Source organism: Durio zibethinus, chromosome 1 (assembly GCF_047325235.1).
Source record: "Durio zibethinus cultivar Kanyao isolate XHJ-2024 chromosome 1, ASM4732523v1, whole genome shotgun sequence".
Taxonomy (NCBI): domain Eukaryota; kingdom Viridiplantae; phylum Streptophyta; class Magnoliopsida; order Malvales; family Malvaceae; genus Durio; species Durio zibethinus.
The window spans coordinates 32,633,780-32,658,133 of record NC_143162.1 but is presented as its reverse complement, the minus strand read 5'-3'; the positions used below and the strand labels follow the sequence as shown (position 1 = coordinate 32,658,133).

The 24,354-nt window shown below is 30.7% G+C and overlaps 2 protein-coding genes, 2 long non-coding RNA genes and 1 pseudogene across 9 annotated transcripts; 2 read left to right on the top strand and 3 right to left on the bottom strand.

Annotated features, from left to right (window-relative positions):
- The first annotated feature begins 2,021 nt into the window (after positions 1–2,021).
- LOC149520549 (uncharacterized) lies at positions 2,022–2,947 on the top strand. Its single transcript, XR_016344898.1, has 2 exons — positions 2,022–2,633; positions 2,721–2,947. It is a non-coding gene; the product is annotated as an uncharacterized LOC149520549 (long non-coding RNA).
- A 175-nt stretch (positions 2,948–3,122) lies between these two features.
- On the bottom strand, positions 3,123–7,727 carry LOC111312361 (uncharacterized; annotated as a pseudogene). Its single transcript, XR_016344890.1, has 9 exons — positions 7,393–7,727; positions 6,251–6,747; positions 6,054–6,144; positions 5,798–5,940; positions 5,460–5,703; positions 5,249–5,356; positions 4,872–5,051; positions 4,543–4,747; positions 3,123–4,454 (listed from the first exon to the last, which is right to left on the bottom strand). The product of XR_016344890.1 is annotated as an uncharacterized LOC111312361 (transcript).
- Positions 7,728–8,964: 1,237 nt separating this feature from the next.
- Positions 8,965–10,560, bottom strand: LOC111312362 (uncharacterized). Of its 5 annotated transcripts, XR_016344897.1 has the most exons (5): positions 10,282–10,560; positions 9,675–9,922; positions 9,471–9,599; positions 9,301–9,386; positions 9,052–9,101 (listed from the first exon to the last, which is right to left on the bottom strand). XR_016344897.1 is itself a non-coding variant. In XM_089765212.1 (3 exons), exons 1-3 carry the CDS (start codon positions 10,403–10,405, stop codon positions 9,192–9,194), a joined length of 567 nt encoding a protein of 188 aa, XP_089621338.1. In that variant the 5' UTR covers positions 10,406–10,494; the 3' UTR covers positions 8,965–9,191. The 5 variants fall into 5 exon arrangements, 3 of the variants coding, with proteins under 3 accessions (XP_089621338.1, XP_089621344.1, XP_022768289.2); XR_016344894.1 differs by lacking the exon at positions 9,052–9,101 and having other exon boundaries at positions 9,291–9,386; XM_089765212.1 differs by lacking the exon at positions 9,471–9,599 and having other exon boundaries at positions 8,965–9,386; positions 10,282–10,494.
- Positions 10,561–19,628: 9,068 nt separating this feature from the next.
- LOC111311268 (sulfate transporter 1.3-like) lies at positions 19,629–24,086 on the bottom strand. Its single transcript, XM_022910641.2, has 14 exons — positions 23,957–24,086; positions 23,297–23,632; positions 23,136–23,184; positions 22,824–23,031; positions 22,507–22,681; positions 22,284–22,349; positions 22,085–22,198; positions 21,844–21,960; positions 21,595–21,721; positions 20,999–21,285; positions 20,711–20,901; positions 20,074–20,159; positions 19,873–19,949; positions 19,629–19,775 (listed from the first exon to the last, which is right to left on the bottom strand). The coding sequence occupies exons 2-14, from the start codon at positions 23,621–23,623 to the stop codon at positions 19,629–19,631; spliced, it is 1,971 nt and encodes a 656-aa protein (XP_022766376.2). The 5' UTR covers positions 23,624–23,632; positions 23,957–24,086.
- LOC149520548 (uncharacterized) lies at positions 19,662–22,349 on the top strand. The gene is made up of 2 exons (XR_016344887.1): positions 19,662–19,800; positions 22,131–22,349. It is a non-coding gene; the product is annotated as an uncharacterized LOC149520548 (long non-coding RNA).
- Positions 24,087–24,354: the final 268 nt, after the last annotated feature.

Sequence of the window (24,354 nt, the reverse complement as noted above, 5' to 3'; positions counted from 1 at the left end):
CATTGTGCTGCAGGAGGCAATATTTGGTTGTTAAGAATTGTTATTCTCTTTTTTGGACACCTAATTTATTATTTTATACACTTCATTTTTAAATATATCTCAAATTCAAAATTTAATTTTTTATTTCTACTAAATGCATCTCCGCTCTTCTCTTTTATTTTTCATTTATACCCTTTTTCTATTCTTCTCTCTTTACTTTTTAATCCAAAAAAACCTAAATCCATCAAATTAACCCCAAATTACCTGTGTTTTTTAATGTTCCAATGATTAAAGCTAAGATTCCTACTTTGTTTTTGATTGATTTTGGTTGAATTGTGGTTAAAATCATGTGAATATAGGTTAAGATTTGTGATAAGATTTAGGTGAAATCGAATTTTTTAGAAATGAATATCCGATAAATTTTAAGATTTTTTTAAAATTCATTTTCAAAAAACTTCAATGATTTTAGGATATCCATTTTTGAGAAGTTCTAAAACTTATCGGATATCCATTTCCAATAATCATTGAAGCTTCTTGAAAATAAATTTTTAAAAAATCTTAAAAGTTTATCAGATTTTCATTTAAAAAAACTTTTAAAAACTTCCAAAAGTAGATTTCTTACCTTTAATCACTAGATGCAAATCCATATCCCATGAGTTGTTCAAGAATGATTTAATTGAAAATATATGGGTCGATGGACTCATTTACTTGATCATGCGTGTGAATGGAACTGAAATAAATGTTTACAAGCATGAATGTTACAAACTTATTCTTTCTCTTGAGACTTCAAAAAATTAAAAAATACTTTTTATTTATTTTTTTGGTTTTGCATGGGCAAAAGGATATTTTTGATTTTCTAATCTCAAGACAAAATTGTCTTTATGCCTATGCATACTTGAGAACTAATATGTCTTTTACATTCGCACATAGATCAAGAAAGCATGGGCACATATGACCTGACTCCTCTTACCCATGCTTGCTTGAGAACTTGTTTCTAATATTTTCACATTTGTATTATTTATTTTAAGATTAAATTTATTTATTTAAACTAAAATTAATTATTATCAATAGTTTATAATTAAATATATATTGAAACAAAAATTTATGTATTTTTGAAATTAGATTTTCGAGAGTACAATGTAAATTTTGAAAATAAATTTTGAAAATACAACATAATTCTCAAAAATAAATTTTTGAGAATTATATTGCACTCTCAAAAATAGATTTTGAAGAATTATATTGTATTCTCAAAAATTTATTTTCAAAAATATAAAATAATTCTTCCCATTGTTAAATTAAGAAAAAGGGTTGAGTGTATAAACTATTAAAAATATTTTTGTCATTTATTAAATGTTAAAATTGATATTTGTTATGTGAATATTTTAAAAAATTTTAAATATATGAAAAAATTTTTGTGGTGTATTTAGAAAGCCCCTTCCATTGCTTCTATTCCATTTTGTGAGCTAAACGTAGAGAAAGAGATGAAGGCCTACGTGTTGACACGGAATGTTAAAATCCTCTTTTTATCGTTGGTTAATCCTCTCTAGCGTTAAGTCTTCCGATTCTTTGGGCACTCAAAAAGGAAAAATCCGCACGTAGAAAGAATATTTAATCTCTTTCTTGGTTTATTTCGCTGTTTGGCACACTATCATTCGAAAATATTATTTTTTAACAAACAAGTGACGTATTAAGATTTCTTCCTTAATTATTATTATTATATATATATATATATAAATTCGTAAATATGAAATTTTTTTTTAAACTGACAAAAATAGATTCAATTAAGTTTTTGTTCTTCGTTAATGAATTTAGCAAGCGAAAACTTAACCAATTCTGTTGGTAATAAATTGCATATTTCAATCCTATTTTTGAAATGATCTTGGTCCACTCACTTCTATGTTTGAATCCAAAATATTGTATTGTGATTTGGATAATAATTCAAATCAAACCAAAATTTATTTTGTAAAGATTAGATTAATTTGATACTTCAAATTTATTATTTACCTCCAACTTGTATAAGCTATGTATGTTAGCAATATTTAACTTGCATAAAAGAGCCATTATAAAATGTGAAAAAGAGGGAGAGCCATAATAGTGAAAGATTAAGTGGAAGACTAACAAGGAGTTTTTTTTTTTTTTTTTTCATTTTGTTTTTTTCATAATAAGACTTTATAAATTGTTTTATTTTCAAAATGAATACATATGCTCCATATTTATTAAAAAATAAATAAATTTTTATATTCTATTGCTAGCAAAGTGAAAAGAAAAAAAAAATTACAAGACGAATGATGATCATTTTTTCATCTTGTGACAAAGTTCTTCTTTCTTTCTTTCCTTTTCAATTTTTGTTTCTTTCTTTTTTTTTTTTCTTCTTTCCTCTTCATTTCCTCTCGAAGTCGATTCTTCATCTCTTTCTCCTTCTTTTCCCTCTTTTTCCTCTCTTCCTCTTCTTTTCTCTTCCTTCTCTCCTTCTGCTTGGCCCTCTTCTCCTCCTCTTTTCTCTTTTTCTCCTTCTCCTTTGCTTTCTTTCTCTTTTCTATCTCTTTCAATTCTTCTCTGGTGAGTTCTCTTCTGACGTTGAAGCACATTTCAGCCGGTTGTAAGATTTGCTGCTACTCTTTAATTTTCTCAAATATGAATGATATTTATACAAGGTTGGTTAGTGGAAAATTTTAGGGTTTTTAAAGAGTGGTAAAGGCGTCTACTTTGTTGGTTTCTAATATTCATTGTTTCTATCGTAGTAATATTAATTACCCATTGCCGTCCAACGGCCAGTCGTGGCAATGTCTCACTTTTTGACTCCATGCAATTCTTTCGATTCTGATGCTGAAAAACATCTTGGTAGGCAAAGTACTGGCAGTTTCAACTTAAGCTAGGTTGGTAAATTGAGTTTATAAGTTTCAGAATCATTGTATTTGTAAATGAAGAAATTATTCATCTTAGTAAGTTTTGGATTTGTGGTGTCTTACATCTCAAGTTAGATACCAACAATATATCCAACTATAAGCCATTAATTTCTCCCCCATTTACCTAAACATTTGTTCAAAAGGATTATTTCTTTTTTTTTTTTTCATTAATTGGTTAAAGCAAATGAAACACTCCGACGCTTAATTTTTATACAAGCAAAAGCTATTTTATAAGTATTTAAACTAAATCAATTTCAATTATATATATATATATATATGCAAGTACAGAAATATGGAGCAGCCAGGCGGCAGGGGGGCATATTGAAAATTCTAAATGATTTTATTTTTATAAAATTGAAAACTGAAGAGTGAGAAGAACATGACAAAAGCAGATATATATGGTAACAGCACTCGAAACTTCTTTTTAATATTTTCTTGATCATTTCTTCTTCTTCTGCTCTAATTGTTTCTTCTTCTTCTGCTGCTCTTCCATTGCTAATTGTTTCTTCTTCTTCCTCTCTCTCTCTTCCCTTTTCCTTCTCTCTAATTCCATGGTTTTCTTTTTTTCCTTTTGCATCTCCTTCTGCTCATTTTTCTGGGGGCATATGATGCAACTGATATACAGTCTGGGTAGGTAAATCAGAACCATCTCTCTTATCTTTTCAAAGATCGATATATGCAATCCAGATTTTGGTTTTGGGCTATTTCTTTCTTATCACTACTATCATCTGAATAAATAAATATGGTTTAGAAGTTCTTTATAACAATTTGTTTCTTAAAAATTGAATTAAGGTCAAAGTCGTCTTTCATAGCTTCCGTGTCGTTCCGTGTTGAAAATTCCAACCAACTTTCCATCTCTATATAATGTTGGCATGACCATAAAAGTCAAGAAAAAAAAGTACAGACTGAGAAAAACATACAATAAGCAATAATTGCATCTTTTTGACTCAGAAATGGTCTAGCCTTTTTGAAATTAGAGTAATATTGCTCTCAAAATGTAAATATTTAGGTGATAAATGTATTGAAATAATCAATTGGTGGGACTATCCTGAAATTATAAGTTTATGTTAAATATAGTCATAATTCTCTGTTTATGATTAAAAGTTAGTTGCACCACTATTGGATCAAATTTTATGATGCAATCGATCATTGTTTTAAGCCACATTGACTAGAAATAAAGTCTTTATCCCTTTATCCAAGTGTGCAAAGAAAATGTATGGAAAATGTATGGAAAATGTATTGAATCAGCCACGCCTTGGCCTTCACTTCCAGGGAGCCATGCGGCCACCAGGGCGTCCTTTGTTGCAAGATATGGCTCAATTACAATGGGACGCCCTGAAATGAGGACAACAACGCATTTGATAGCCTTACAAGCGTTCAGGATTATTTTTGGACCTGGATCTGGGATAGTCAAGTTTTGGCTGTCACCCCTTGTCTCTGCATAAGGAACATCGCCAACCACCACGATGGCGTAGTCGGAGTTGTACTTGTTAAACCCAGGATTCTTCCTGCAGGTCACTTTGGTGATTTTATCGACAGTGGCTTTGATGGCGTTGAGGATGGTGGTGCCTAATCAAACAATTGATAAGTTTTGTTCAAATGAAAATGTCAAGATCTCCATGATACAATTGAAATGTAGAATTTGGTTAATAATTACCTGCAGTCCAGTTGTTCCCACTGACTCTTTGCCATTCAATAGTCCAGCCACCACACCGATAGCCCAAAGTATGAGCATGGGTTCCTGCAACAAGAATCTTGTTGGCATTCTTTGGGAGAGGCAAAACAGGTGGCACTCCAGTCTTGCCATTCGTCAATAATACAAGTGTTTTCCTTACAGCTTCCATTGCCAATTCTCTATGCTTCTGTTGTCAGAAGAATCCAACTTTAGTAGTCAAAAGAGTTCGTTTTACTTCTTGGGTCATTTTGAGGCGGGGTTTAAAACAGCAAGAGAAAATTAAACCAATTTTAGTTTTTGCAAGAACTCACCTTGGACCCAACCTCGTCATTTGGACTGTAATCGCCTAGGGGATTTTCAAAGAGGCCCATGGCAAACTTGACACGCAGGCTTGTCACGGCATCATCAATTCAGCTCATTGGAATGACATTTTTCTTAACCAAATCAATCGAGCCATTGATGAATTCATTGTAGTTGTAAGGAACCATCACCTGGAAAATCAGCAAGCCTGCATTATTTCATCTGTCAACTTAAACAATAATTCTAACTATATTTCTAATTTGCGTAGGATGAGAAAAGGAAGAAGAGAGTCAAGTGGTTGCTGAGTTAATACTTCAGGTTTAAGGGTCACATCTTAAAGAAATCTTTGAGTAAGAACAAGGAATAAGAAGCAACGCCTCGAACTGACCATGTCATCAGCAGCCATTATTGAAGCTTGAATTGAATAAATGTAGCTTGAATGAGAAGGATAGGGATCCTGTCGATTCCTTAATTCCCAATCAGATATGATGAAACCCTGTAAAATAAAATCTTTACTTAGTAAATATGCTACCAATTTTTCTTTTTCTGAAAAGCAATTTGCTAACAAATTTCTAGGCAATCTGCAAATTAAAATTTACCTTGAAACCAAGTTTGTCCTTAAGGAAGCCGGTAAGCAAGTCGTGATTAGCATGCATCTTAACTCCATTAATACTTGAATAAGAAGCCATGACGGTGGCAACACCCTTCGCCTGCGAATTAAGGTAAGCAGGCATGTGGATGCCAAACAAGCCCGCCTGGTCGACAATGTTGTTGTTTACATTAATGCCCTTGAGCGTGCCGTCATCACCAACGTAGTGTTTGGCACAACCTGCCACCTTTGTTCTACATCAAACACAAGGGATAATCAAATTATTGATATCAAGGGACAATATATATATATATATATAATTAAAATGTAATTCGATTCAATTCTTACTTTCCATTAACATATGGCATGCCCTCCATGTCGGCTTTAACTTCTCCTTGTAGCCCTTCGATGGTTAGAGTCATCTCTTGTACAATGACGTGGTCCTCACTAAAGCTCTCGTGACATCGCCCCCATCTAGCATCTCTGCAAACCTACATTTATATATAAATATATATATATAAACATGTAAAGAGGAATGACGAGAAATTTATAACAGCATGAAATGTCAATTAATTAACCATGCGCATTTTGCAAGAACACATACTACAATGCATGGTGCAAAAGCGTAAGGAATGCCGGTTGCTCGAACTTTGAGTACAGTTGCAGCTCCAATCTTTTTAACAAGAAGAGGGACCCTGGTAGATCAATTAAGAAAATAAGGTACATAGCGATCACGAAATCGAAGTATCAGGTTAATTATAAGATTAGATAAGTTGGCACTTAGCCAATTAGGAGCCTTACCTAGTTACTCCAAGGCCAACATTATGTGGGACAAGGGTGGCATTGACAACATTGTTATGGCCATGAACAGCATCAATTCCATAGATCATTGGAATCCCAAGACGAGTGGCAAGAGCACGCTGTTGAAAATTATTCACCATATTCAACCATTCTTTTACGCTAGCATTCTTCCCGGGTGTACTACCTCCACCACTTAAAACACTGCCAATAAAGTAATTCTTTATGATATCTGAAGTCAGGTTTTGACGTTCAAGCTGCGCCATCTGTCCAACCCTTTTTTCCAGGGTCATTTTACCCAAGAAGTCCTGAATCCTGACCTTAGTCGGCTGTTTTGGATCTCTATATTTGGCGTGGTGCTTACCTCCTTTCACTCCCACCGTTGCTGTTTTCTTTGCTTCTGTGATTGATGCATGGCAGCAGAGAAGCACAAATCCCACTGAGGAAACCAATGTTCTACCCATCGTTGTATTATTATATTGCAAACACCAGAATTAATTCTGTAAAAATAAAAACAAAAAAAAAAGTTTAGAAAAGTGGGAACTTGGACAATTTTATTTAATTAGTGTGATACAATATTATAGAAACAAAATTTTATCCACACTTTCAAGAGAGTCATTAAATAGATTATGAAACAATATGGTTTTGGAAATGAAGCAAGAACCCAGGAATCAAACTCATCAGAATATTATCAACATGAACTCGTTTCTTTCTTAAAAAAAAATAAAAATTAGCAAGTTGGTGAACTAAGGAAATTGTATAAAAAATAAAATGACAGCAAGACTTTTGAAGTGCAAATAAACAAAATTTTGTGCTTTACTTGAGCTACTTCACAAAGAACTATTTTCCAATACAGAACTTGCCAAAAATATTGGATAAAATCTCCTCCAAGGTCTGGCCAAGGGCCAATGTAGCATCCTTTAAATCAATTGCCCAAGTATCAAGAGGGAGTTCCTTTTTTATTGATGATTTCAACTAATAAGAGCCCCCTGAGACACATGAGATGTTCACACTGTCTCTGAGAAATCACAAGAAAATATTCCACAAGGAGCAGCTATAAATCCCTCAAATCCGGGAAGAGAAAATGGAACTATGGTCGCTATAAAAGCAAAAAAAAGCTGAACAGGCAGTTTTAAAATGCTAACCTGGTTCAAGTCCATCTACATCCTCCTCTAGGAATCTCGGTTAGGCCAACTATCTCTTAAGATTGATTTCTCCAAATCTTGTATCCCTTGTCCAGTGATGGCACATGTAAAGACATGCTTACTGAAAGACTTGGCTTCTCTATCCACCCAATCAGAGCAAGCAGATGAAGCACAGTCTATTTTATTGATCACTAGACACATTGGGATGGGTGTTGATCTCTTAAACCACAAAATCACAACCAATTACAATATATACCCCAAGAAGCTTAGGATGCGTTTAGTGTACAAGATTATGATAGGATAGGATAGGATAAGATGATATTATAAATAAAATTAAATTAAATAATGTCATCCTATATTGTGTTTGATGTGCGCAATGATTGTGATAGAAAATTTTATTTATTGGTCAAAATTATCCATTTCAAAGTTTAGATGATTTAAATTATTGATGTAATTTTTAAAAATATAATAAAACATATAAGTTCAATCTTATGGATTAAAAGTAATCCTCTCTACATTGGAAATTGGGAGGATTGAATCATCCTATGCCAAAAGGATGATTAATCCTTCTAACAATTCTATCCCTCTCTTTAGATACAAACTAAACATGGAATAGAATGAATCATCCTATTCTATCCATTATCCTATGCATCAAACATGGCCTTAATTCATTGGATAAAGTACTTATAAAATGGAAAAGCCAGCAAGATTGGTAGATATTAACCACAATGCCAATGGCTTACCATGATGGATTGAATCCTCTCAAGAAGTTTGGTATCTGCCATAGTCCATTCATCAAGTGCACTCACTGTCATGACAATGACATTAGCATCCATAGCAACTGCTTCAGATCGCTCCACACCTAGAACAAAACAGTCATACAAATCTAAATAATTATTGACATATAAACAAGAAACATAAAGAATAAAATTAACTTCCAATTGTAAATAAAACTATTCAAATAACACTTAATCAACTGCTTTGAAGAGGCGATGACTGTATCTTCAAACACTTCCTACGTGCTATACAGAGTGTAAAACTAAATACACCAAATTTCTTCACTCAATGAAAGGAAAATGATTGAGCATCTATACATTTCATAGAAATCAAGCTAAATTGTATCTTGCATGGCATTACCAGCAACGTGGTAACATCGAGCTTCATAATCCCCCAAGAATAACGGATAAGACAAAAGGTGCCCCCAAGTTTAGATGATATCTCTATGCAGCACAAAGAAGAGATATAAGAATCAATTCACATCTTTGCTAGTTATTTGGAGGTTTCATGATAGGAAATGACAAACTACAAAGTATAACCTAGTCTTCTGAACACCAAAGGAGAGGCTTATTCATTGAATTTCCAATGGGAAGCAGAGTAAAAATTTCATTATCTATGTGTTTTACAGACTGACAATTGAATCAAAGATATATTTAGAGGAACCAACTTTCTTATTCAAAAAGCATAATCTAGTATAATTATCAACTTGGCATCCTCCTACTAGATGCTTGTAAATTAACATGAGCCATTTTTGGAATTAGAGTCAGGCAAGGAGAAAAATCTTACCAATCTTCTCCACAACAGCATTAGTTTCCCTGATGCCTGCAGTATCAAGAAGCATTACAGGGACACCTGAAACAGTAACACTGGCTTCCACCGCATCCCTAATGATTCCTGCAATCTCTTTAACTATTGCCCTCTCACTCTGCACGCTAAAAGTAAGACATGGCGTTGAAATAGATGCCATGCCATGTCCATGTGAAAGTACCAGTAAGCAGGTAAAAGGACTAAGAGTTCATATGTCATACAAATTGTTTAGATGATGTGACACAGACATGAACCAGATCAAAACTGAGTAATGGCCATATAAATAAATTATGCAATATGAAGAAAGGGGAGATAACAACGTACTTTGCTCCATGCATTAAAGAGGCTTGACTTTCCAACATTTGGACAGCCAACAATTTCCATATGCAAGATTTTGAAAATAGAGGCGACTGCATCATTAATAATTAACCTTAAAGTTACAATGCATATACTATCTCCAAACATGTAAAGACCAACAGCTCCATGTATCTTACTATCAAAGAACAATGAATGACTGGTACATATGGTAAGATCCAACTGAATGATCAAAAGTTGGAAACTGCTCTGTTGCTTTTCTGATATCTTTGGGGTATAAAATATGAATTACACAAGAAATCAGCTTTCTGCAATTGAACTCACTAAAATAAATTTTCCACTCCATACACATTCGAAGATCTCTGATTCATTGGAGGTTGTACCTGCAATCCTGATTGGAGAAGCTTGTCATAATTGGCAGTCTCCAGCGCATGCTCTACATCTTGTGACATGGCATGTATTCTATCAATAATTAGGTTGAAATCTAGTGATGACATGGCATGTATTCTATCAATAATTAGGTTGAAATCTAGTGATGGCATCTCATCCTTAAAATCTAAACGAGCCTCTATCTCAGTAAGCAACTCATGCACTATCATCTCAATGATCTGACTAAAGAAGAGAAGCCCCCCTGTCAAACAGCTAAGTTCATGAGTGTTGTTAATCACACAGAAAACCAAATTTCAAATAAAAGCACTATGGAAAATTCCAAGGTAAAAAAAGGCAGAATTCTAAAGGTGAAACACGCCTGAATTCCTGCCATAGCTGCATCATCGGCAGCAACAGACTTAGCTGAAATTAGTTTTCCAACATTTTAAGTTTGGGAAAGAACTAAACGACCATTTAGCACGGAGGGTAAACTCGCCTAAAAACAGGGCGAGAAAACACAAGATGAGGAAACGTTTTGACAAAAGATGCAATAACCACAGAAAATTTTTATCTAAGAGTCAAAAAGTCGCAGAAAATTTTACATAACAAGCCAAATCCAACCTGGTTCAGCAACCCTGGCTCCAGCTCCTAAACAAGCCTTCAACACACGACGCATACACACATCATTCCGATGGCGCTGGTTCTCGACCACATCTTCACGAGTATATGATTTAGGAGCCAGCATTGGCACAGCCAAGGATTTAAATAACGGTGGTGATCATATTTTTGAATATAACAGATATCACTGTCATCATTGTCATTATGGGTCGTAAATTTTTTTTATTTTTACATAATTTATTATAAAATATAATACTTATAATTATAAAAATACTTATTTAATATTTTTAAAAATAATTTATAATAATTTATTTTTTTATTTTTTAAAAAAATTATTCATAATTTTATTTAAATTATAATAAAATATTCATATTTGGTTTATCTATCAATTTTTTTAAGCCAAGTTTATATTCAATATTAATTTTAGACAAATCAAATATTAACAAAATATAATATATTAAATACCAAGCATCTATATTTAATAAAATTACAAACTTAAAAATATAATAATTTCAAATTCTATTAACTACAATTATTGATATATATTTCAAATTTTACCACATGGTAAAAGGACGAAAAGAATCAAATTCTTTATCTTCACTTTGAGATCCAAGTTGACTCCATCCTCATCCCTGTGACATTTGTTCTTGATACATTTGAGGTGAAAGATATATTTGAGGATAATATATTTGTGGTGGGGGATACGTTTGTGTGAAAGATACATTTAAGGTGGAGGATATATTTGTGGTGGATAATAATCATACAGAGGTGGATAACCATGAAGATGTTAAAAATTAGGTTGTTTAGATGGATAGTAATGACCTTGAGTACTAGCAAATTATTCACTATACTCAAAATTATTAGAATTTGATCTCTTACATGAAGATGAAGAACCTCTAGAAATATGATAGTGGTGCTTTTTGGCTTTTCCTTTTGACCAAGTTATACGTGCACTTTGACCCTTACTAGATTTAGTAGATAGATTTACACCATATTTACCATGTTAATGCATAGTTCACCAGTAGCAGCAAGCCCAAATTCTCTTTCAAATGGGCTGTAAGGTCGATTTGCATCCATATATCACCAAAATTTGCACCATCACCATCATCATCATCTAGATTTAAACCCTCACCATCATTACTCCGACTTGGTGTTGGACTTGAACTTAAATGAGACACATTCCTTTCTTGAGATTAGCGTGATTGTTCAACATTCATTTCATTATCAGAATTATTTGCAGACAATCAATTATAGTTTTGCCATCTAACAAAAGATTTTTTTTTCTTATAGTCATTCTATTAGTGGATCATCATCTTCAAAAATATGATCAAGGCTTATAAGATTAAAACTATTATATATCTCGCCAATGCTCTCTTTTTTTTTTTATGTCTCATTCTTAACCTTATGTTATAATAGGTATATACAAGTTTTTGAAGTCTTTCAAACTTCAATCTATTTCTTGCTTTGGTGTTAATATAGTTAAATGTGCTCCAATTACATTCACAATTTGATGCAGATGTTGTTTGATTAAGCACTTTGATTGTTAGTTTTTGTAATTTAGGAACAGAAGTACCATATATCATTCACCACTCAACTATATAAAATTATTTAAATTAAATTTAAATATGCTATACAATTAAATAATATAAATAAATTATAATTATTTAATTTACTATTTACTTGAATTCATTTGCTTTCAAGCTCTTTATGCTTGTAAAGTACTGTATGTTTTATGCTTGTTTCAAAATAATAATAATTACATCAATTGAAAATATAATTATAAATGAATAAATAAAAAATAATTCTATTTTTAATACATAAAATAAATATCAAAGTCATAAAATAGTAATAAATACTAATTTGATTAATCATTCTGATTTGAGTGTCGATAAAAGATTTTAATATTTTAATAATTACTTTTGTACCTTCTAATATTTTTTTAAATACATTTGCAGAATATTTCACTCAAAATTGAAATTGTGGATTTAGATAGTAACCTAAATATAATTTATAACAATATTATATTAAAGTAATAAAAAATAAGTATATAAGTAATTTAAGTATAAAAAATAAATATATTTTTTAAATATCATCTATATTCTTGGTTTACTTACCAGCTGAATGCAAGTCAGAGTGCATGAAACTCCATCTATTATCAATAATCTTTTCATATTTAGTAGAATAACGATAATTTTACTAAATTGCTTGTTTAGCTCTATCTGCAACCTCGTAAATAAAGCTCATTGTTGGTTTTTCATCATCATCCATAAGATGTAACACTTTTGTCAAAGACTCATAAACTTTTATTATATTGCTTATTTTTTTCCAAAATTTTTTTTTCAAAATGATTTTTCTGGCTTCATAAATAGGCCCTAATTTTTGTTATCCCTATTTTGATTCTTTAAATTTCTATATAGTCATTAATAAAATTTTAAAGTAATATATTTTAAATTAATATTTTAAACAATAATATCATAAAAAGATACTAGATTTAAACAATTATACTAATTACTAAGTACTAACCTTTGAATTAAACATCTCTCTTAAATCTTATTTTTACCTTGTTATTTTTTCTAACTGTATGAAATGAATGGCAAATCGGGTAAGAGCAAGATAAAGTATTTGCTTTTTTTGTGTATATTTCTTCATTAAATTAATAGTCTAAATGTGATTGTCTATAAACAAGTCACTCTTTTTGCATCATCCAAAACCTTTGCCACATTTTTTTCTTGCCAATATCTTCAAGGCACAAGTCCAAACAATGAGCTAAACATGTTGTCCAATATAAATATTTTTTCTTTTCCATTAGCCTTTTTCCTACGGCCTTAAGTGCTACCTCATTATCAGTGACTATTTGAACAATGTATTTTTTCCTAATTTTTTCACAACTTCATCTAATAATCTATAGTAAAAGTTTGAATCTCTACTATGAATATTTAAGACTTCTATAGATTTTCAAAAAATGATCCTTTTACTATAGTAAACTAGGAAATTAATTATACACATTTGATTCAAACTGTTAGTCGAACCATCACACATCAAACTGACACCCAATTCATTGTAATGAGCTTTTAATTCATTAGCTTATTCATGAATTTATTGATACTCAGACTCTAAATACACATTTGACATCTCATAAGGTGTTGAAAGGTTTACCTGTTAGCCAACTTTTGCTACCACATAAATCAAATTATGCAACCATGAAGAGTTTGCTAACTGAAAAATAAGTCAATCATATATAAAAAATTTTGATATTGATTCACCCATCTTCTTTTTTAATATCTTTAAAAATGAATTACTTATTTTTTGTTGCTTTGAACTTTTACTTCTAACCAATTTAAGTATAGCTCTTTATAATGAAAATTTAAACTCATTTTGGAGTTGATTTCTTTATTCTTTCTTTAAAATATTCAATAACTGAGCCATGAGAGCTTCGTCCCTCTTCATATATATGACTCTAACCACTAATTCTTTATCTGAATTCTTATTTTCTGTGCTATTCATGTTGTGATTGGATACTATCTCACATGGCTTGTCTAGTAGCGGTGTCTTCATCAATAAATCTTTTATAATCATCTTCCTCTCTTAACTGTGATAAACATTTATTTTTTCTCTTTTTGTTGTCAGTTTTTTTTATTTCTTTTTTTGAAAGAGTTTTATCATACTTTCTCTTATTATACCTATTAATAATATAGTTAAGAAAAATGGAGAAAATTAGTTGTACATGCTTATGTAATGTTATAATTTTTATTGAAAAATTAACAATAATATTTTCAAAGGAATTATAAAAACATAACATATTAGTAACATTGGAGCATGGTGCAACATTTTCAATTTTATAAGTAATGTATTCCTTGAAACGTCTTATTTTTCTTTTTATAACTTTACCACAAAGTTTGCATAAAATATTTTTTTTTGTATTTGACACAGGTGTTCCAAAATGCCAACCTATATCATCACATGGCGCATCCTCTACTCCTTTACTTGGGAATTCTTCACGTGGTAACATGCTTACGATTTTGTATAAAAATAAAATAAACTTATATTTAGAAATATTAATGTTACTTATTCCATCATTAAAAATTAAATTTGCATTAAATTTTTTTAATTTTTAGTTTTTAATCTTAAGAATAATAAATCATAAACTACTAAATTTATTAAGTAACATAATCTTTTTGATATATTAATTGATATAAATTTTTTTATCACAAATTACTTTCAATAATTATATAATAAATAGATATTTAATAATTACACAAAAATAATAAGAATTAATCTAATATCAAAATAATTGACAACAATATAAATACCAAAACAACAAAAAAATTATTAAATTTCAAATACAAAATCATAAATTAATATATAAAAAATTAAAATATAATATTTAATTTTAATTATTTTTTATCTAACTTATACAAAAAAAAATTATCAAAGTTTTTCATTTAAAATCTCTATATATATAATATTAAATTATTAATCCTTTAATTTTTTCAACTATAAATCCTCAATTCCTCTAATTAGATTTTATCTATAAAAATTTCAAAAATTAAAAATTTTGAAACTTATATTTTAATAAAATTTTCAAACTTATATTTTTTAATTTTAAGAGTAATAGATCATAAAATGCTAAATTTATTAAGTAATTTAATCTTTTTAATACACTAATTGATATAAATTTTTTTATCGTAAATTACTTTCAATAGTTATATAATAAATAGAATTTTCAATAATTATACAAAAATAATAAGAATTAATCTAATATCAAAATAATTGACAACAATATAAATACCAAAACAACAAAAAAATTTATTAAATTTTAAATACAAAATCATAAATTAATATAGAACAAAATCAAAGAATAATATTTAATTTTAATTACTTTTCATCTAACTTATACAAAAAAAAAAACTAATCAAAATTTTTCATTTAAAATCTCTATATATATCATATTAAATTATTAATCTTCAATCGCTGTAATTAGATTTTATCTAAAAAAATTTCAAAAAGTAAAAAATTTCAAACTTATATTTTAATAATATATATTTTTTAATTTTTAGTTTTTAATCTTAAGAGTAATAAATTATAAAACGCTAAATTTATTAAGTAACTTAATTTTTTTGATACACTAATTGATATAAATTTTTTTAATCACAAATTACTTTCAATAATTATATAATAAATAGAATCTTCAATAATTATACAAAAATAATAAGAATTAATCTAATATCAAAAGAATTGACAATAATATAAATACCAAAATAACAAAAAAATTATTAAATTTTAAATGTAAAATCATAAATTAACATATAACAAAATCAAAGTATAATATTTAATTTTAATTACTTTTCATCTAACTTATACAAAAAAACTTATCAAAATTTTTCGTCTAAAATCTCTATATATATCATATTAAATTATTAATTTCTTAATTTTTTTTTTAAATTATAAATCTTCAATCCCTCTAATTATATTTTATCTAAAAAATTTTAAAAATTAAAAATTTTTAAATTTATATTTTAATAAAATTAATTACAAAATTAAATAAAAAACCTACCCACCCCACCCTACATTCCTTTCTTACTCCACCCACATATCCCCAAATATTCCCAAAATTTGGCTACCTAATTCCCAGTTCGCACCTCACATTTTTTTCTATTCTTCTTTTTCATGCCTTGGCTCAGGCATTTTCTTCTTTTTCCATTCATCTCTCACTTTTTCTCTCATCTCCTCATCACTGTCACCTGCCTAGTGCCTACAGAGTACCTCGCTCGTCTCTCTCAAATTCTCACAAAGATAGACCTTGTTTTACAAAAATTTTGCATAAAAAAATGTAATTTAACTTTTTTTTCTTACCTTATTTGATCTTGATTGTTGATTGAAAATTTGAGGCTGATTTGAATTTAGGTAATTCGTGGATTACGCTAGGGTTGTTGCTGTCGATTAAATGGTTGAAAAATGATTTGATATTATTTTCTAACTTTTTTTAGATTGATTTTGAAACTAAGGTTCTGAGTTATTTTTTTGCTTTTGCTTTTGCTTTTACTTTTGCAGTTTTGTTACTTTATTATGATTCTTGGTAGTGTTGAAAGTTTTTATTTTTTTATAACTTGAATTGGTGATTTGTGAGGAGGAAAATAGGGATAATGGCAATAACAAACCATTATTGCCATTATTCCTTGTTACGTTATTTTCTTGCGGCTGTTACACACTATTTCGAGTATGAATGAATTTTTCAACCATATTTTCTCTAATAACAGTGGCAGATGATGGCGTTATCGTAATTTTATGGCCGTTATTCCACTGTAAAACTATTATTTGATTCTTAAGGCACAACTAAAAATTTAAAACATAAAACAAATAAAATAAAAATGAGAACTTTCCTATCCATATCCCAAGTCCCAACTCCAATAACAAAAACACGACACTAGCTAACAAAGATTTTTCTTTTTTAAGTCTTTTTTTTTTTTAACAAAACTACACTTCAATAAATTCCTTTGAAAATTTAAAATGATGCCATACTCATCAACATGACTGGTAGGCTAAATGCTATCTACCTTTTATGTGATTTTCAATTAAAGATTTCAATTTTAATTTAGTTCAATATAAAATATAACATTTTTAAATTTGTATAAATAAAGACTTGTTGTTATGATTGTAACTTATACATGCAAAAAATAATGTGAATCACTGTTCTGCAACATAATAAATAGTAAAAATAGCCAAAAACTCTCCATTTTCTAACTTTTCTTCTTAAATAAACTCTACATTATCAAAAATCAACCTCTTTTTCATCAATCTTGTCGCCAATATTGATTTTTATTATTCACCAACAACATAGCTTTTCATGATTGAAACCAAAATCTTAGGTTTAACCCATCTTCTGGTTTTTCTCTCTCTAAATCCTTAAATTAGAATCCAACGACAATTTAAAAAATAAAAAGCTCAAAAATCATAAAATCTTATAGTTAAAATTCGATGGCATTCATCATTTATTGTGCTACCATCGATCAACACCTTTTCTTTCTTTTTTTAACATTGTCTTAAAATCCAAAAATTTTAAAAAAGAATCAAACCCAGGAAAAGTCCTTAATGAAGAATTTTTAAATCTTGCTACTATGGCTGCTTCCGTGTATTGAAACCCTTTTGTTCGATAAATTGATTAATCGAGGCTAATTGTTGATTAATGATCTTATTGATGAATTTGCTTTGTTGATTGGCTAACAAAAAAATTTTCCTTAACTCAAAAAGCTTTTTAAAACAATTGTTTTACTGTGCATTTTTTGCCCCTTCGAAGACTAAAAAATTTTATCCAAATTTCTTGTTTTTCATTGACTTATAAATGTGAATTACTACTATTTGACCTTCGTTGCTTGATTGTTTGAGGCTAATTATTGTGCTTAATTTTGCTTATTGTCTTTGTCTTGATTATCAATTTCTATTATACCTAATTTGTGTGTTTTTTTTTTTTTAATTTGGAGTTAATGGTTTTAATGAAAAATGTTAACAAAAAGTGGACTTAATGGTGCGTATAAGCTGTAATTGTAATTTAGTTTTTATTTGAACAAATTCAAAAATATTATATTCTAAATTAAACCAAATTAAAATTGAGATTTTTAATTGAGTAACTATCCAAACATATAATCTTAAACTGAAGATTTAGGAAGAAGGGGATGATCTCACAAATGGCAGATATGTAATTTTTCACTTCTTTTTCTTCTACTCTAAAAGTGTTTATGGGTCAAACTTTGATGGTTAAATTTGGGTATTACTCATGTCCTTATCTTTGACAACTTCATAACTCATAGAATTATAAATAGACCAACCTTTTTTATTAAAACTATAGTTTTTTTTTTCACACTAATATTTTTTAATATTTGATGCTATTAGAAATTAAATATTTACTTATAAATTACACAGTTGTTGCTTATATTAAAAAAAATATTTATATGTATTTCAACCCTAAAAAGATTATTATTTATTATAATAATTAAAGAATTAATATTTGATATATTTTAATATAAAATTTTAATTATTAAAGTGAGATTAAAAAAGTAACATAGATTTTATTTTTTTGATTAGATTTTTTATTTTTTTAAAATATATCTATCATTTTTTTAATTATGCTTATGTTATTAAAATTTTATACTAACAATATATCAATTATTAACACATAATTAACACGTGCTAATGCCAAAAATCTTCTCAAACAATAACCAATTACTTCATTTGTATCAACAAGTGATTGATTGTATCGGTTAAGACTCGTTCGAATTTTGTCGATAATTATTTGTTAAAATCATTTCAAATGTACTACCTGCAATCATCTATTTTAAATTATCAAGTATAACATATCTTGTTTTAACCTAAAAACCTTATCAATCTATTTATCTTAAATTTTTTTACCAAAAAAAAATACTTCTTCCGTAAATTAAAATAATTAAAATCAAAGCCAGTTTACCAAAGTGGCTCAGGAAATTGGAAATTCCTGAAAGAAATCTATGACGTGTGATCACTACTCTCTGCCAATGGCAGAATCTTATCATCAAATGTGCGCAATGGATTTAAAAAGAAATAAATAAACAATATCGCCTGCTAGAATCTTACGTCTTCAATTAGGTCAAGCTTTTTTATACGAACATCTGAACGTGGGGTTGGGTTCTAAATGAATCTAGCTGCCCTTATGTCTATGTTCATCCCGTTGCCTGCAATTATTGTACCTAAGAAAAAAAAAACCTGTTGATTTCATCACCAATTTAAAATAAATAATTAGTGAATATGATTGGAGTTTTGCTCTATAAAGTGGGTTTGAAAAAGTTTGGTCACTTATTTTACTGAAATGCAGTATGTTTTGTGATAAAGAATGGCGAGGATCATGCCGGCTCCTATATATCCCAATAAAACACTAATTCATTTGCCATTACAGAAACAAGAAAATTGAAGTGAATTCACTCTTTTGCAATTCATTTCTTTTTTTTTCTTTTTTTCTTGATGGAAGTGATAAAAGTGTGTAGGTAACCAAAATTCCTGAAAAGCACAAAACACTTGGATTCTGTTAAGTGATTCCCTAGGTTAACAAATTAAAGGAAATAAAAAAGAAAAACAAACAACAAACTTTTGCAAATTCAAAACCTAATCTTATCCCCAAACACAGTGTACATTTCTGTTTTGGCCTTTTGGAGTATGATCTCAGCCACTTCCCACTTAAACCACCTTTATAATTGAGCCCCCTCATTACTAGGCTAAGCTGCATCTGAGATCCATCCCCGCCTCCTTCCCTCCCTCTCTTCCCACACTGGACATGTGCATTTTTGCTCTCATTTCTGTCATACAACGACCACATTTTTCATTGTTCATACTTCTTCCACCAGTTGTTTTGGAGCACATGATGACACTGCATCTGCGACAGTCAGGAAGATCTTGTCTTCACCGTTTAAATTTTCAAAATTTGATGCGTAAAGCTTCTCAATCACCACCGGTCCAGGATTCGCCAGAATAAACTGTGCAAAATTGCAGAAACCTCAGGTAACCACGTAGTCTCTAGCTAAAGGTAGATTTTGTTGCATCATATAATTATTTGATCCATCATTTATTTACCTGAACACCTTTTTTCTGAAGACTCCTGTGTAATTCTTCCAAGGCATGGATGCCACTGGTATCAATGTCAGTTACAGCTGCACATATATTTACACAGGAAACTAGGAAAGTGAGCTTAAACTTCAAACAAATTAACAAAGACAGTAAGCTAGATAATAAGACAACGGATTCTTAAAAACACCAGTGGAGAATTATTCTTACGTGACATCTCAACTATCAAAGACTGGATTGTTGGCTGGCATGCAGCTTTTACTCGCTCTTCTTCATCCATCAACCATCTCAATATCCTGCAAGGATGTCCGTGTTCATGACTTTAAGCGTCTTGAATTCTAATAGAAACTTTGTCGTTTGGCCAAATTTTAAAACATCAAAACCTATCACAATTATTCTAACATACTAAAGTACACTTTTAAGGTTATGATTAGAAAAATTTCACAACAGGTTTTGAAACAACGAGTATTGAGAAATGAATTTGTACCATCCAACACTTTCAGCCTTGTACCAAGTGAAAATAGTTAACTTTTACCCAGAGAAAGATAATCCACATCCCCTGTTGTCTCTAGTATAATTAGAAGTTTGATTGGTCTCTTGCATGCCACTGCCATCGCTATATTTCTCCTCAAATGATTTATCACTGACATGCTAAGTTTTATTCTTTTAGCCACAACTCAAGAATTTATGTAATAGCTTTACCAGTTTCAGCCAAAACCAGACCTTTAAATCTGGTTCCCAGGAGATTAGGAATTTCCAGGAATTGACTAGATACTGATTATGAGTTATAGAATAACTTCTTGTAAATGAAAACTTATATATGAGAGAGGCTAAGAAGAATGTATACCTCTCCTTGACATAATTAGAGTTGGAAAAGTAAATAGCAGAATCAACCATCACGATCAGAATCCCTGGAACTTTAGCTGCTTCTGGATATTGTTGGATATTTCTGTACACAGAACTCCTAGGGAGCTTCCCAAGAATAGCAGTTCGAGGCCTAGTAACTTGTAAGAGGATTTTAGCAAAGGATATTGTGACCTGCCATTGAGTTCAGTGACAAAAGAATTAAGCAAAACACATAATAGAGTGTAATTCATCTTCAGGAATTATAGGTAGTAGACATCTAAGTTCTTACAGCAACTAGGAGGCCTATCTCAACTGATGCAAAGACCACTCCAAGAAAGGCTCCCAGGCATGCAACAAAATCCAATTTATCAATCTTCCATATCAAAATTGCTGCCTGAACATCGAAGAGCCCAACCACAGCAGATATAATGATGGCAGCAAGAACGGCATTTGGGGTGTACTTGAAAAGAGGTGTTATGAATTCTAAGGTTAGAAATACAACACAGGACATAATGATATTAGAGACAGCAGTTTCACAGCCAGCCATAAAATTTACTGCTGATCGAGAAAATGAACCTGCAAGTAATGAAGGAAAAACATCATCAGTTATATAACAATAGAATTATGTGACTCTGTATGTGCACGTCTACATTTTATATCGGTTTCATATTGACAAATAATCAAAAGATCTAATAAGATGAAAATGAAAAATGTTTGAGATTTTTTATATTTTCCATACATGATTTAACTTGTAGTGCAAGAAAAACAGATTGGCTGATATTTTTAGACAGTACATATGATTTTTTTTTTTTTAATGTTTAAGTAGTATGAACTTTGATTGCAAAAGAGTATTTTGTCGTAAATAAACATTTTCTCACTTCTTACCTGTGGCCACATAGCAAGAAGTCATTGAACCAACAACATTCATGACTCCTAGGGCCACCATTTCTTTGTTTCCATCTATTTGATAGTCTTTCATCGAAGCAAAAGTTCTTCCAATTGCTACAGCTTCCTGTTAAATCAACCCATCAAAGAAGAAAAAAATGGAAACGTAAAAGGTCTATTAAGATGCAATATCATAAATAATTTCCTTGGTTAGTGAAGATGGATAGAAAAAAAAAAAAAACAGCTTACCATCAATGCTATCATACCAGCCACAGCACCAATCTTCAAACCTTTAAGAAGATATTCACCACTGAAATAAATTTGATTCACAGATGAGGGATTGATTCCTTTCTCAATATTCCTCACCTGCACAGATTAAAGAAAAGTGGTTCTGCTTTCATTACTCTTACCAAAACTACTACAATTTCTGAACTATTAAATTGCAATATTGCACTAAAATACTGTTGGTGGTTAAAGAAAAGATGCTTACAATCTGAACTCCTTTTTTTTCTGCATGTGTTACGTAAACGAAAAAGGTGGAGAGAACAACGGATATCAATGGAGCTATCGAGGGCACCCAGAAAAATTTCCTGTTCCTTTTTCCCTATTTCTCAAAGCATATAAAAGTTAGCAAATGCTCACAAGCCTGTTATAGTTTGTAAACAGAAATAAGACATAGAAGCTCTTACAATGTACTTCGCAAACAGAAGGAAGGACAAAAAGATAACTCCAATGAGTATAGTTTGCCAGTTCCACTGCAAAGTAGTATTACATAAATTTAGTAACTGGAATGTAGTGAATGATAACATTGATATTGGTTGGGAATTCTTCGGGTTGTAGGCTATGACTCCTAAAGAAGAGAATCGAAAAGCAAATTTTTTTTTGAAAAGGAGAGGATAGAGGACTGCTTACTCCATGATGAACGTTGCCCCATACAGAGTGCATTACAGAAACAATATCTGGTTTCTTCGTAAATTCTTTTATACCAAGAAGACCCTTAAGCTGTTGGAGGGCAATTGTAACAGCAGCTCCACCCATAAAACCGACGATGGCAGCATGAGACAAGAAGTCAATCAAGAAACCCAACCTAATTATTTGTTTTCAAAAGTTAGTTTAGTGAATGCTAGAAGCAGTAAAGGATCCATAAAAATATGAGCAGCACAAAGTTAATAGAAAAAAGTACTATGGGCGGCTATTATCAGACTTCCACGAGTAAAATACAGAATTACCTGAGAAAACCAAGGGTTGCTTGAGTGATCCCAGCAAAAAAGGTAGCCGTAAATGCAAGCCTCCGATACTCAACTGCATTTTTGGAAGGGTCAATCTCACTTGAAAGCATAGTCCCTAGTAAAAGAGATACCACAGCAACTGGTCCAATGGCGATATCTCTTGAACTTCCCATGAAGGCATAAACTAATGGTGGAATAAAGCTAGAGTCTGTAATGGTTAAAAAAAATAATACTCACAAAAACCTTAAGACATATCCAACAAAAAGGCCAATTTAATAATGTAAGGCGATGATAAATAACATGGAAACTTACAAAGTCCATACTGTGGATCCAAGTTTGCTAGTTTTGCATAACCAATGTCCTGTTTCATAGTAATTAAACTGAATAAATAAATCTGACTGCGTATGAAAATTATTGGAGGTTCCCAAGCCTCTCTATGTATGTTTTTGAAGTATAGTGATTTGTGACTTTACCTGAGGAATGCAGAGACTCGCTATAGTCAGTCCAGCAATGATATCACCTCTAAATTTTCTCCAACTGTAACTCCTTCCCCATTCAAGAATCGGGAAGATGGCCTGGGCACCTAGGATAAGCTTTTGAGAACTTGGTTGATCCCTGAAGGGACGCAGAGGATCATCAGCAAAGAATGTTTCTTTCACAGTGGCAGTGAATTCCCTGAAGAGATTTTGCTTAGGGGGAACTCCCACCTTGTGGAGATACTGTGTGTTGTGTACATGGCAGCGAGAGGATGACAGGCTTCTAATGTCCATCTCATCATTTGAATGAGATTTTGAAGCCATGTCACTTATCTGTAGCACAGGAAAAGTAAGCCTGATCAAAAAGAGGGCACTTCTGATTCCTGCTGAACATTAATACCGAGTGATGTAGCAAAAGCATGACCCATGCAAACCATGAGAAACATATATCATACTAATATTTCAGTTTTTTAGATGCTTTAACATGTGACTGTTGCCCGAAGATGTACTAGCAGAGCTTTGACATTAAAGAACAGAACAGAAAATCAGGTTCATAGTTCATGAAATGCCAAAGCCATCTGTAGTAAATGAATTAATTCATGGCATTGAAATGGAAGGAAGATGCTTAAACAAACCAAGGAATTAATAGAAGCTAACCAAAGAAAGTGGATGCAGTTAATCGGCGGGTGAGATTTAGAAACTGCAAAGACTCGTTGAACTTGTAAAGAAGCTTGGGAAGATCTTGCTTATTTAAGTACTGAAAGGATTTCAGGTCAAACTTTACAAGCTGAAATAAGAGAATTAAAGATCAATAATTGATGAATCTGGATCTCATACAAGTCACAAACGTGACAGACAATCAAGTGGTACCAACTTTTAATATTACAGCCAACCCACACAAAGAGATTATTCAATACCTAGCCATTGATGTAAGCAAATGATCATCATTTCCATAATTTTGGTGCTTATTGATTAAATATGCAGTTCGGGAACCTGCTGACGTATATGCATAGGTGGCAGCTGGCAAAACTCCAGACACTTTAGCTGCCTCTTTC